Below are 15069 nucleotides of genomic sequence, written 5' to 3' on the forward strand. Positions count from 1 at the left end.
TTATCCACCTAAATGCCCATGATATGAACCATTGATTTATTAAGTCTTCTAGACTGGGAGTCACATCACTCAGGTTGTTCACTTGTGTTCTTGTGTCAATTAATAAGATTATACATTAGTAGAGTCACCAGGTATGAAACAACAGCATTCTTTTTGGATAATGGCACAGATGCCTTCTTGCAAAGCAGTAATAATGCCCAAGACCATCTTATTTTGGAGGACCACTTTTAATAAAGACATTTCAGTGTTCAGTAAGAACAGGCTTTGTTGACTATTATTTAAAGTTTGCTGGACAAAGTTAGTAAGGCATTTATGTGTGCTATAATATACTCCAGGCCAATGGAGGGGAAAAAGACAGTGGCCAAATAACTATTACCAGTGGTAAACATAACATACCCACATAGCATTTAGGAGAGCAAAGTTGGCAGTTTTAGGAACTTAACGTGTTTGTACATACCATACACGTTGTCCAGTGGAGGCAGAGTTGTCAGGCATAAAGAGACAGACTGTCAGTAGGATATGCCAGACTAAAACTCTTTTTTCCTTCCCTCTTTCAATGGTACATGTTCCATTCCATGTATAGTGCATTTCACCAGGTCCAGCTTGCAGCAGGACAATGCAATCCAACAAATATAAATATTTGTTAAATTAAAAAAAAAACTGCCCTAGATATAACAAAACCTTAAAAACTAGTGATGTTAGTTGGTTTTGCAACTGAATTTGACATGCCTTGACAAAAGGAGTTATTATATCTCATAATCACATAACTTGTTTTACTTTAAGACATCCATCACACTTGTCTACAGTATAAATGTTTATGGGTACTTGCCTTCTTTTTCTTTTTGTGTGAATGTGTGAAGTGACTAAAACACAAGTGACTATTTGGTGACACTGCCTTGATTAAAGTAGCAACAGTTTTATCCACCATTGCTTTTGAACCATCAGTGCAAATGTCAACACATTGGAAAAAGCAAATCACCTTCATATTATTCATATTTATACTCATATTATGGGTTCCCTGTGAGAGGGTCAGTGATCCCCAGAGTCCCAGGGAACATGCTTTCAGAATATTTGCTCCAGATTTATGTGACATAAGTAAACCACTATTTAATACACAGTTAGTTTGGAGGCGCCTGTGTGGCTCAGTCAGTTAAGCGTTCGACTTTGCAGGTCATGATCTCATGGCTGTGAGTTCAAGCCTGTGCTGACAGCTCAGAGCCTGGAGCCTGCTTCATATTCTGGGTCTCCGTCTCTCTCTGCCCCTCCCCCGCTCATGCTGTCTCTGTCTCTCAAAAATAAACATAAAAAAAGACGCAGTTAGTTTGGTTTAAAACACAAGATAATTTGTATCTCTAGTTTTCAAACCATCTTGTGCAAGTTTGCCAAAAGGTAGCAATTAGAGATATTCTTTTTCTGAAAATACTTTTCTCTTTTTTATAGCTTTATTGAGATGTAACGGAAAAATAAAAATTGTATATATTTAAGGTGTACAATGTGATGTTTTGATATACATATACATTGTGAAATGATTATCCCAATAAAGCTAGTTAACATATCCCTTACCTCACATAGTTAACACTGTGTGTGTGTGTTTGCATGTGTGTGTGTATGTGGGGGATAAGAACAATTAAGATCTCTTTTAGCAAATTTCAAGTACACAATACAGTATTATTAACTATAATCACCATGCTATAGAGTAGATCTCCAGAACTTTATCCTTTGCATAACTAAAATTTGAGACTCTTGAATTTATAGTAACTTACTTCAAATTCTGAGACAGAATAGGCAGGGGAAGTTAAGAAACAATTCTTTTTTTTTTTAGTGGTTTAGATGTTTATTGTTGATTTCAGTTAAAGGCTAGAAATGACTGCAATACCCAACATTAAAGTTCTGCTAATACAGAACTTGCATATATAGACCAGAGTAAACAATACCATAACACAGAACACTATCTGTTTTAGAGGATACTATTTGCTATTAAGGAAAAAATGAAGTCAACATATACACGAAAGTGGAATAATTCTCAGGAATTATTATTCTCAAGTGAAGAAGCCATGATAGAGAGCCATTATTTGATACTGTTTACTTTTCTTTTTGCTATATTTGTATATAATATTTCCTTTTAAATCATGCCCCATATTCTCATATCTTTGTGCTCTACTCAAAAGTAGGATAGCATGTCCTTCTCAGACAGTTCTGCTTAGAAATCAGCACATGCTCTTTTGTACCTCCCCTCCCTTGTTCCACAGTGTTGCAAGCACAGTGAATATTTGGTTCATAACTGTGGACAGTAGGAAGAACACCAGCTTTGGAGTCAGTTCAGACCTGTGTCTGCTGCATTGCTGAAATCTTGGGCAAGTAAGTTACTCATTTTTCTGAATATGAATTTTCTCAACTGGCATATGGCAACCAAAATATGTCTATATCTATCTATTACGATGACTAAAGGAGCTAAAGCACATAAGCACTCAGCACAATGCTAGGTGCATAATAAGTGCTTCATAAGTGACAGTTTTTATTAATTTAGTACAATGTTTAAGGGACTTGTTTAGATTTTATAAGCTCTTCTTTTCCAACTCTCCTTGAGCTGTATCACCCCAGCCTTCCCTGGTAAGCTTCTCTGTAAAGTTAAGTAATTTTGCCTTTCCTGGTTCTTTTAAGCACTTTTTAAAGCAAAATTACCTATTTTACACTCAGTGCTTTAAAGAAGAATGCTCTCTGTCCTCTTGATTTCAAAAGAGAGTTTACCCTTTCTTTAGATTATTCTGCATGTTTATGGTTAAATGTATCACTGTGCATTTTAAGTTGAATATTACATATTATATAGGAGGCTGTCTAGCAAAACAGTTACAATTTAAAACAGATCAATAGTGTGGACTGAAAGCCAAAACCCGGGATAATGTCTCTATTAGACTCTCTTTTGATCTAAATTATATTGAAGGAATATAGTCTTATAAAGTAATTTTTAACAGATTTTTATTTCTTCATTTTCAGATCTTTCAGCCTGGTATGGCAGAAAAACCATTGTGTATGTCCACACAAATACCCCATGATGAAGATACAGTTGAGTATATCTTTCAAATAGAACTTCCAATTTTGTACTTTAACAAGATTGGGTAATTTCAAAATATTGATTCAGTAAAATGATATAGACATAGGTCATAAAGATTCGTGTTTGTTATGCTTGCACATGAATTAAATTTTACATTGATTGGAGTTAAATACCAATATTGGTTTAAATAACTGTTCCCTGTTCTTGAGTTTGCAGACCTTTTTGGTAGTATTCTTCTTTAACACCAAAGAATAACAAACCTCCCATTAGGTGGGAAGAATAGCACTATTTTGATGCATGTGTTTGTGGAAATTTATGTGCTGATAATAAATAACTTTTAAGTGAAGTTATTTTAGGAAGTGGTTGGGTGGCTGTTTATTTCTTTGCTCAGTGGGAGATTGAAACAAGTTATATTTTAAGATGAGCCTCTGTACTAGGGACAACTTACAATAATTCACATACAAATTTACACTAAAAAAGAGAGTAGTATGCCTGAATGAGTGAAAAGTGAGTTTTAGAATTCCTTTTGAGCAGAATGTCAAATATATATGTGAACATTGATCTATGTTAAATAGTGCTCATTTATGTCTTAGTACCTAATGGCTCTCTTCTTGGTATTTTCTCTTCCTCCAAACATGCATATCCAAACTACCATATTTTTTCTCTTTTCCTTCTCACTGTTACTCCTCTGAAGAGAATGGCTTATTCAATATTTGTTTTTCTATCTGTCACATGCTTAAAATCACACTTGATCCACCTTTCATCTTCACTGCTTTTTAAACTACTGTCAAAGTCATGTCTCAGAAACGAAACCACTGACTTATGTCCATGCCATAATATCTTTGGCCCCTCTTTTGCATTAAATCATGGTGAACATTCCTTTGTTTACATGATATTAAAATAATAAAATTTTAGAATTAGAAGGGATCCCAAAGGCCAATTAGTCACACTTTAAGCTAAGGTAGAAATGCTCCGTACACACCCTTTAGCAAGTAACCTTCCAACTTTTTTTAACCATTTTACAATTGGCAACTTAGTTTGTTCCCTCATCATGCTCAAACAATAAGAAAGAGAAAACACTCCTCTCAACCTAGTTTTTCACCAGCAGTAACTAATCTTTGGACAAGTTTTCATATCAGCACACAGATCAACCTTATTCTTTTTAATAGCTCTGTACTTTTGCTATTATAAATGTACTTTTTTTCAATAGCCAGCCCCTCTATGTAGTGGTAAGGTAACTTCTGGGCTTTTTTTTTTTTTCTGTTTCTCTTTCTTCCTCCTCCTCATTTTTTCTTCTTTTTCTTCTTCACAATTCTGTATAATGCTGCATTGAGTATCCTCCTACATACTTTTTCATGTATATGTTTCATGTATTTTGTTAGAAATGAAATTATTGGATCAGAAAGTATATGCAATTTAAAATTTGATAGTAATTAGCAAATCACTCTATAAAGATATTATGTCAATTTATGCTACAACCATCAATATGTGAGGATGTCTATCTTTTTTTTTTTTTTTTAAATCTCTCTCCTGTATTGGAATTCAAGGCTTAAGTAGACTCATTTAATTGTTTTTTATTGAAGTGTAATTAACATATTGTTTTATATTAGTTTCAGACAGACAATATAATTAATTCAATACATTACTCAGCGCTCATAATAATTAATGAACTCTTAGTCCCTTTTTATCTATTTCATTCATTCTCCCACCTTCCTGTTTTCTGGTAACCACCAGTTTCTTCTTTGTATTTAAGAGTCTGTTTTTTTGTGTGTCTTTTTTTCTTTATGTTTTTTGTTTGTTAAATTCCAAATATAAGTGAAATCATATGATATATATGTCTTTCTCTAAGTGACTCATGTCAGTTAGCGTTATACACTTTAGGTCCACCCATGTTGTTGCAAATGGCAGGTTCTTATTCTTTTTTATGGCCAAGTAATATTCTATTGTGTATATATGCCACATCTTTTTTTACACCAAGTTTTTATTTAAATTCCAGTTAGTTGACATACAGTGTAATATCAGTTTCAGGTGTAAAATTTAGTGATTCAACACTTACATACAACACTCAGTGCTCATCACAATAAGTGTCTTCCTTAATCCCCATCACTTATTTACCACATCACCCTTCCCACCTCCCCTCTGGTAACCATCAATTTGTTCTCTATAGTTAAGAGTCTGTTTTTCTATTTGCCTCTCTTTCCCCCACTATGTTCATTTGTTTTGTTTCTTAAATTCCACATATGAGTGAAATCATATGGTGTTTGTCTTTGACTGACTTATTTCACCTAGCACAATACTCTTTTGCTCCATTCATGTTATTGCAAATGGAAAGATTTCATTGTTGCTATTGCTGAGTAATATTCCATTATATATATATATATATATATATATATATATATATATATATATATGTATGTATATATGTATATACATGTATGTATATATGTATGTATATATGTATATATATACATACATATATATGGCCAATTCTTCTGTATACATTCGTAGTCAATGGGCATTAGGACTCTTTCCATAATTTGGTGATTGTTGATAATTCTGCTATAAACATCAGGGTGCATGTATCCTTTTGAATTAGTATTTTTGTATCCTTTGAGTAAAGACCCAAGAGTGCAATTGCTGGATAATTGAGTAGTTCTATTTTTAAACCTCCATACCATTTTCCAAAATGTCTGCACAAATTTGCATTTCTGTCAAGAGTGCAAGAGGGTTCCTCTTTCTCTGCATTCTTTACCAACATCTGTTGTTTCCTGAGTAGTTAATTTTAGCCATTATGACAGGTGTGAGGTGGTATCTCATTGTGGTTTTGATTTGTATTTCCCTGATGTTGAGCAATGTTGAGCATCTTTTCATGTGTCTGTTAGCCATCTGGATGTCTTCTTTGGAAAAATGTCTATTCATGTCTTCTACCCATTTCTTAACTGGATTATTTGTTTTTTATATGTTGAGTCCCAATAGTTTATTCTTGATTTTGTTTCTCTTGCCTCAGGAGACATATCTAGAAAGAAGTTGCTATAGCTAATGTCAAAGAGGTTATTGCGTATGTTATTCTCTATCTCACATTTAGGTCTTTCCTATCTCACATTTAAGTCTTTAATCCATTTTGAATTTATTTTTGTATATGGTGTAAAGAAGTGGTCCAGTTCCTTTCTTTTGCATGTTGCTGAACAGTTTTCCTAACACCATTTGTTGAAGAGACAGTCTTCTTTCCATTGGATATTCTTTCCTACTTTGTTGAATATTAATTCACCACATAGTTGTGGGCTTATTTCTGGGTTTTCTATTCTGTTCCATTTATCTATGTATATATTTTTGTGCCAGTATCATAGTATTTTGGTGACTACAGCTTTGTAATATAACTTGAAGTCCAGAATTGTGATGGCTCCAGCTTTGCTTTTCTGTTTCAAGGTTGCTTTGGTTATTTTTAGTCCTTGTTCATTCCATACAGGTTTTAGGATAGTTTTTTTCTGGTTCAATGAAAAAATGCTATTGTTATTTTGATAAGGATTGCAATAAGTGTGTAGATTGCTTTGGGTAGTATGGACATTTAAACAATATTTGTTCTTTTGATTCAGGTCATAGAATGTCTTTCTATTTCTTTGTGTCATCTTCAGTTTCCTTCATCAGTGTTTTATAACTTTGAGGGTACGGGTCTTTCACCTCTTGGGTTAGGTTTATTCCTAGATATCTTATTATTTTAGGTGAAATTGTAAATGGGACCAATTCCTTAATTTCTCTTTCTGCTGCTTCCTTATTGGTGTATAGAAATACAACATATTTCTGCATGTTGATTTTATATCCTGAGACTTTATTGAATTCATGTGTTCTAGACGCTTTTGGTCAAATCTTTTGGGTTTTCTATATGGAGTATTATGTCATCTGCATATAGTGAAAGTTTGCTTTCTTCCTTGCTGATTTGGATGTCTTTTATTTCTTTTTGTTGCCTGATTGCTGAGGCTAAGATTGCCGTACTATATTAAGTAGTAATAGTGAGAGAGAACATGCCTGTCTTGTTCCTGACCATAGAGGAAAAGCTCTCAGTTTTTCCTCACTGAGGATTATATTAGCTGTGAGTCTTTTGTATATGGCCTTTATGATGTTGAGGTATGTTCCATCTATCCTTACTTTGCTGAGGGTTTTTATCAAGAATGGTTGCTGTATTTTGTCAAATGCTTTTTCTGCATCCATTGAGATTATATGGTTCTTACCCTTTCTTTTCTTAGTGTGATATATATGGTTGACTGATTTGTGAATATTGAACCACGCTTGTAGCCAGGAATAAATCCCACTTGATCATGGTGAATGATTTTTTTTAATGTACTGTTGGATTCGATTTGCTAGTATTTTATTGAGAATTTTTGCACCCATATTCATCAGTTATACTGTCCTGTAGTTCTTTTTTTAGTGGAGTCTTTATCTGGTTTTGGTACCAGGCTAATACTGGCTTCAGAGAATGAGTTTGGGGTTTTCCTGCCACTTCTATTTTTTGGAATAGTTTGAGAAGAATAGATATTAACTCTTCTTTAATTGTTTGGTAGAATTCACCTGTGATGTCATCTGGCCCTAGACTTTTGTTTGTTGGGAGATGTTTTATTACTGATATAATTTCTCTTATGGTTATTGGTCTGTCGAAGTTTTCCTTTTACCTGTTTCAGTTTTGGTAGCTTATATACTTCTAGGAATTTATCCATTTCTTCCAGTTTGTCCAATTTGTTGGCGTATAGTTTTTCATAATATTGTCCAATAATTGTATTTCTGTGGTGTTGGCTATTATTTCTCCTCTTTCATTTGTGATTTTATTTATCTGGGTCTTTTTTATTTTGTAAGTCTGGCTAGGGGTTTATCAATTTTATTAATTTTTTCAAAGAACCAGCTCCTGGTTTCATTGATCTGTTCTATTGTGGGTTTTTTGTTGTCTTTTAGTTTCTATGTCATTTATTTCTTCTCTAATTTTTGTTATTTCCCTTCTTCTGCTGGCTGCAGGCTTCATTTGTTGTCCTTTGTTGAGCTCCATTAAGTGTAAGACTAGATTGTTTATTTGAGATTTTTCTGGCTTGTTTAGGTGGGCCTGTATTACTATCTACTTCCCTATTAGGATCACTTTGCCACATCCAAAAGGTTTTAAACCGTTCTGTTTTCATTTTCATTTGTTTCCATGTATTTCCTTATTCTTTTATTTCCTGTGCGAACCATTCATGGTTTAGTTGCATGTTGTTTAACCTCCATGTGTTCAAGCTCTTTCCAGACTTTTTCTCATGGTTTTACTTCAAGTTTGATAGTGTTATGGTCAGAAAATATGCATGATATGATCTCAATATTTTTGTCCTTCTTGAGGCCTGATTTTTGACCTAGTATGTGATTTATTCAGGAGAATCTCCCATGTAGACTAAAAAGAATCTTTATTCTGTTATTTTAGATTAGCATGTTCTGAATATATCTGTGAAGTCCATCTGGTCCAGTGTGTCATTCAAAGCCATTGTTTCCTTGTTGATTTTCTGTTTGGATGCTCTCTCCATTGATATAAATGGGGTGTTAAAATCCCCTAATATTATGGTATTATTATCAATGAGTACTTTTATATTTGTTGTTAGCTTTTAAAATATATTTTGGTGTTTCATGTTGGGTGCATAAGTATTTATAATTGTTAGACCTTGTTGGATTGTCCCCCTTATTATAGCATAGTGCCCTTTTTGGTCTCTTACTACTGACTTTTTTTTTTTGAAGTCCATTTTTCGTGTATTAGTATGACAACTCCACCTTTCTTTTCATGTCCATTGCATGTCAATATTTCTCAATCCCCTCACGTTCAATCTGCAGGTGACTTCAGGTCTAAAATGAGTCTCATAGGCAGCATATAAGTGGGTATTGTTTTTTTAAATCCATTCTGACACCCTATGGCTTTTGATTGGAGTGTTAAGTCCATTTATATTCAAAGTAATTACTGATAGATATATTCAGTGCCACATCATTACTTGTTTTGTCATTGTTTCTGGAGATTTTTCCTGATCTTTTCTTGTCTTTGCCACCTTTGGTCTCTTCTTTCTTTGCCACTTTTGGTCTTTCCACTCAAAGAATCCCCTTTAATATTTTTTTCAGGGTTGTTTAGTGGTCAGTAATTCCTTTGGTTTTTGTCTGTCTGGGAAACTCTATTTTTCCTTCTATTCTGAATGATAGCCATGCTGGAAAATATTCTTGACTGCAGTTTTTCCCCATTCAGCACTTTGAATATATCATGCCACTCCCATTTGGTTTGTCAAGTTTCTATTGAGAAATCTCCAGCTAGCCTTATGGGTTTTCCCTTGTAAGTTAAGGACTTCTTTAGTCTTGCTGCTTTAAAGATGTTTTCTTTCACTCTACTTTGCAAATGTAATTACAATATATCTTGCTGTTGGCTTGTTTTTGTTGATTTAAAAAATTTTTTAAATGTTTGTTTATTTTTGAAAGCCAGAAAGAGAGACAGAGTGTGAGTGGGGGAGGGGCAAAAGGAGATGGAGACACAGAATCTCAAACAGGCTCCAGGCTCTGAGCTGTCAGTACAGATCTCAATGCGGGGCTTGAACTCACAAACTGTGAGATCATGACCTGAGCTGAAGTTGGATGCTTAACCGACTGAGCCACTCAGAGGCCCCACTTTTGTTGATTTTGATGGGAGTTCTCTGTGCCTCCTGGATCTGGATGTCTGTTTCCTTCCTCAAATTAGGGAAGTTTTCAACTACTATTTCTTCAAATAAATGTTTTGCCCCCTTTTCTCTGTCTTCTTCTTGTGGGACTCTTGTCATACAAATGTTATTACCTTTGATGCAGTCATTGAGTTCCTTAAGTCTATCTCATGTTGCATAATTCTTTCTTATTTTGTTTAGCTTCTTTAATTTCTCTTACTTTGTCTTCTATCACTAATTCATTCCTCTGCTTCTTCCACTCTGCTATTCATTGCATCAAGCCTGTTTCCAATCTCATTTATTGCACTATTCATCTCTGATTGATTCTTTTTGAACTCTTTTATATCTGTGGTAATGGTCTCACTGATCTCTTCTTTTCTTTAAAAATTTTTTTTTAATGTTTATTTATTTTTGACAGAGAGAGAGACAGAGCATGAGCGGGGAATGGGCAGAGAGAGAGGGAGACAGAATCTGAAGTAGGCTCCAGGCTGCGCTGTCAGCACAGAGCCCAACGTGGGGCTTGAACCCACAGACCGCGAGATCATGTCCTGAGCTAAAGTCGGATGCTCAACCGACTGAGCCACCCAGGCGCTCCTCTCTTCTTTTCTTTTAAAATATTCATTTTATTTTTATTTTTTTGAGGTTTTTTTTTTTTTTTGAAATAGACAGACAGAGAGAGAGAGAGGGAGAAAGAGAGAGAGAGAATCCTAAGCAGGCTCCATACTGTCAGCACAGAGCCTGATGCAGAGCTTGAACTCATGAACCATGAGATCATGACCTGAGCCAAAATCAAGAGTCAGACAATTAGTTGAGTGAGCCACCAAGGTGCTCTTCTTCTATTCTTTTTTTAAACCCAGAGAATATACTTATTATTTTTGCTTTAAATTCTCCATCAGACATGTTACTTATATCTGCCTTTCTCAGATCTCTGGTTGTGACCTTATCTTGTTGTTTCATTTGGGATGAATTCCTCTGTCATGGCATTTTGTCTAAGTCTCTGCCTTCTTCTGTGTGTTACAAGCCTGTATGTTTCCTGTTCCCTAGAGTAATAGCTTATGAAGAAGAGGTCATAAATGTCCAGGGCCTGTCACTTTAGGAAGTGTCTCTGGTGTGTGCTGCATGCACTGCTATTTGCTCTATTCTTCATACCATGCGTCTGCAGGCTCTCCTTGCCTGCAGTGGGCAATGTTGGGTCCCTGGCCAGAATGTGGAGTTTTAACTAGGTATGGCCTTGTCTGTTTGTTGAATGAGACCTGATACTACTGAAGCCCTGCAGATCTTCCTGGTCAGGAGACATGGTGTGGCCAGGTGTTTATGCTGGTCTTTCCTCTGGGGAAGGGGCCTGCTGTGCTGGTACTGAGGTAAGCTTGACTGAGAAGGGCAGTTGTTCCAGAGTGTAGGGGTGTGGGATTTGGTGCAGGCAGGTTAGGCAGCCAGTCTTGGTACTGCCTGCTTACTGCAGGTGTGTCTATGTTTATATGAGGGTTGAAGGAGAGAACTGACATAAGCTGTCTCCTTTGTTCCTGTAGAGGTGACTCCTTGAATGCTGCCTCTCAGGGAAGCACTCCAAGAAAAGCAAATAATCTCCTCTCCATGTTTGACCCAGGCATTTTTGAGATGTCTGTGTCCAGACTCTCTGATTCTGGATTATTGCTTACCTTTTATCCGGGAGCAGCACAGTGCCCTCTGGGATCTCTCCCAGCCAAGCCTGCTGACTTCTAAAACCCCAGGCTAGGGGTGCCTGGGTGGCTCAGTCGGTTAAGCGGCCGACTGGCTCAGGTCATGATTTCGCGGTCCATGAGTTCGAGCCCCACATCGGGGTCTGTGCTGACAGCTCAGAGCCTGGAGCCTGTTTCAGATTCTGTGTCTTCTTCTCTCTGACCCTCCCCCATTCATGCTCTGTCTCTCTCTGTCTCAAAAATAAATAAACGTTAAAAAAATTAAAAAAAAAAACTCCAGGATTTAGGGACACGGTGTGAGCAAAGGCTTGTGGTAGTCTTCTTGGGGAGGAGCCAACTTCACTGGGACTGAGACAAGTTTGACTGAGAAGGGCAGTTGCACCAGAGCACAGAGGGTGAAACTTGGTATAAGCAAGTTAGGCAGCCAGTGTCAGTGCTGTGCTATTTCCAGCAGGTGGCTCTGTGTATATGCTGAGGGGCTGCAGAGGGAAATAGCACCAGTGGCTCCTTTGTCCCCAGAGAGTCAACTCTGAATGCTGACTCTCAGAGATGCACTCCATGAGCAGCAAATAATCTCCCCCACTGTGTGCCCCAGGCATTCTTCATAGTACTGATCCCATGCCTTTTGCTTCCCCATTCCCCTCACCATCTCCTCCCCCCACCCCCCAGTTGTTTGCCTGCCTTATCTCTAGGAATAAATCAGTGCCTTCAGGGCTCAATCCTAGCAAAGCCTGTGGACCTTTAAAACTCATCTTTAAACCCTGCTGGTTGTAAGAACTCACAAAAAGTCAACCCCTCTTGTTTTTCCTGCCAATGGCTTTAGGGGAAATGTTCTCCTTGTGTGTTCTTTCCCTTGTGTGCTCACTCTCTCTTGCTTTTTCCTGTGAACACAGCTGCTTCCTCTCTGCAGCACCCATTTCTCCATTAAACCATGTCTCCACACTTTCTACATTCTTTGATGTGGCTTCTTTCTCTCCCTTTAGTTATGGAGCCTGTTCTGCCAGTCTTCAGGTTGATTTCTGGATTATTTGATAGCTATCTAATTGTGTTCAAGGGATGAGACAAGCCTAGGGTCCTCCTACTTTGCTGCCATCTTCTCCATTATTTTGTCTTCTGTGTCACTAATTCATTCCTCTGCTTCTTCCACCCTACTGTTCATTGCATCAGGACTGTTTCTAACGTCGTTCATTGTATTCTTTATCTCTGACTGATTCATTTTAAGTCTTTTATATCTGTGGTAAGGGTGTCTGATGTCTTCCATTCTTTTCTCAAGCCCTGATAGTATTCTTATGATGGTTGCTTTAAATTTTCCATCAGACATGTTACTTATATCTGTTTCACTGGCCATGGCCTTATCTTGTTCTTTCATTTGTGATCAATCACTCCATCTTTGCATTTTGTTTATGTCTCTGCCTTCTCTCTGTTAGAAAAGCCAGCTATGTCTCTATTCTGAAATAATGGCCTTATGAAGAAGAGATCATGTAACATCCCCAGCCTGTCATTTCAGTAAGTGTCTGGATGTGTGCTGCATGCACTCTGCTATTGTGTTTTGGCTACTCTATCCTTCAGGCCAGTCATCTGCAGAGGTTCTCCTTGTCTGCTGTGGGCATTGTTTGGTCCCTGGCCTAAATGTTGTGAGTTTTAATTAGGTGTGTTCTGGTCTGCTTATGAAATGAGACCTGACACTACTTCCACCAGAACTAAGTGCCCATAAAATTCTCTGGTCAGGAGACATGATGTGGACAGGGGTTTGTGCTTGCCTTCTAAGGGAGGGGTCCACCCCATTGTGCTTGAGGCGAGCTTGAATGAGAAGGGCAGTCCCATCAGAGTGCAGGGAGTGGGCTTTGTGCAAGCAAGTTAGTGTGGGCACTGCACTGCTTCCGCAGGTGGCTCTTTGTTTATGCTGAGGGGCAGGGGACTGAAATGGTGCCAGGTAGCTCTTATGTTCCCACAGAGGCATCTGTGAATGATGCCTCTTTGGTATGTGCTCAGAGAAGAGCAAATACTTTCCCCACTATGTGCCCAGGCATTCTTTGGAGTGCTGTTTCCATGGGATCTGCCCCTGGGTTGTTTGCCTGCCTTATATCCAAGAGCAGAAAAATGCCCTTGGGGCTCTCTCCCAGACAAGCCAGCTCACCTTTAAAACTCCAGGCTTTAAGCACCATTGGTTGCAAGAACTCATGAAATTCAGCCCCTCTAGTTTTCCAAACCAATGACTTTTGTAAAATATTCTCCTTGGGTGTTCCCCTCTGTGCTCCTCTCTTTCTCACCCTTCTCTGTGATGCTGGCTCCCTCCTTTCTGAAGCACCCATAATCTTTTTCTCCCCTATACCCCTTCTCTGCACCTCATACCTTCTTTGATGTGGCCTCTTCTCTCCCTTCGTTGTGGAGTTTGTTCTGTCTTCAGATTGATTTCTGGAGTATTTAGGATGATTTTATAGTTATCTATTTGTGTTCAAGAGACAAGATGAGGCTAGGGTCCTCCTACTCTGCTGTCATCTTCCTCTCCCTCCTACAGATTTACTATTTTTAAAATTGAAAGCAAAAACTATGTGTCTGGACAAGACTTACTTGCTCACAAATTTACTTAATTCAAATCTTGTCTGAGTTATGATAATCAAATGATAATTCTAATTTCTTAAACCTATTATTAAAATTATTTTTTCAAATGATATTACTAATTTTAATTAATTGTTTTATTTTTGTGTTTTTAAGCAAAGAGGAGATAGTGTCCGTTGCTTAACAACGCTTGGTCATTTTGGTTTTGAATGTTTGCCTCATCAGTTGGTAAACCAATCTATTCAACAAGGATTTTCTTTTAATATTCTCTGTGTGGGTAAGTACCTGATTCCTCATCTGAATTAGTACTTAATTTTCTCAAATGCTTACTTCAACTTACCTAAGTAGTGTAACACTGGTGCTGCTAATTCAAGACCATGTCCTTCTATCTGTATTTGTTCCCATCATGTTAGTCACATTACTTAGATTTTTTATACAAATAAATTTTTATTTGTTTTTGAGAGAGAGAGAGACAGAGTGGGGGGGGGGGGACAGAGAGAGATGGAGAGAGAATCTCAAGCAGGCTCCACACTGTCAGTACAGAGGGCAATGTGGGGCTAGAGTCCATGAATCATGAGATCATGACCTGAGCTGAAACCAAAAGTTGGACGCTTAACTGACTGAGCCACCCAGGCACCCCTAGACTTTTATTTTCTTTGGATGTTTCAGTGCTCTTCAAAATCTGATATGTTTTCATGTATATTTTTTCTATATTATATTAATGACCGAGAGAGTCAAGAGAAACATGTATACCTCATTTTTATTCACAAGATTTTTTAAATGCATTTTTTATATTTATTTATTTTTGAAAGAGAGAGAGTGCACACACATAAGCAGGGGAAGGGGCAGAGAGAGAAGGAGACAGAATCTGAAGCAGCTACAGGCTCTGAGCTGTCAGCATAGATCCCAATGCGGGGTTTGAACCCATGAGCTGTGAGATCATGACCTGAACTGATGTTGGACGCTCAACCAACTGAGCCATTCAGGAGCCCCTAAACATGTATACTTTAAAGGACATTATAGTCATTGATGTATTTGGGTTAAGCGTTACTTCTTCTTAGCCATTTTATGCCCCTAGATAATGTATCTATGTTTATTACAG

At 37.2% G+C, this 15069-nt stretch overlaps 1 protein-coding gene across 2 annotated transcripts in view; it reads left to right on the forward strand.

Moving 5' to 3' along the window:
* Positions 1 to 2256: 2256 nt before the first annotated feature.
* The window catches only part of SEPTIN14 (septin 14), a 90622-nt gene continuing 77809 nt past the window's right edge, over positions 2257 to 15069 (forward strand). For both annotated transcript variants that reach the window (XM_078439774.2, XM_078439775.2), the window contains exons 1-3: positions 2257 to 2358; positions 2995 to 3063; positions 14124 to 14244. In XM_078439774.2, coding sequence (XP_078295900.1) covers positions 3010 to 3063; positions 14124 to 14244 — 175 coding nt within the window. In that variant the 5' untranslated portion in view covers positions 2257 to 2358; positions 2995 to 3009. The remainder of the gene's footprint in view (positions 2359 to 2994; positions 3064 to 14123; positions 14245 to 15069) is intronic.

Source organism: Panthera onca, chromosome E3 (assembly GCF_046562875.1).
Source record: "Panthera onca isolate mPanOnc1 chromosome E3, mPanOnc1 haplotype 2, whole genome shotgun sequence".
Lineage (NCBI taxonomy): Eukaryota > Metazoa > Chordata > Mammalia > Carnivora > Felidae > Panthera > Panthera onca.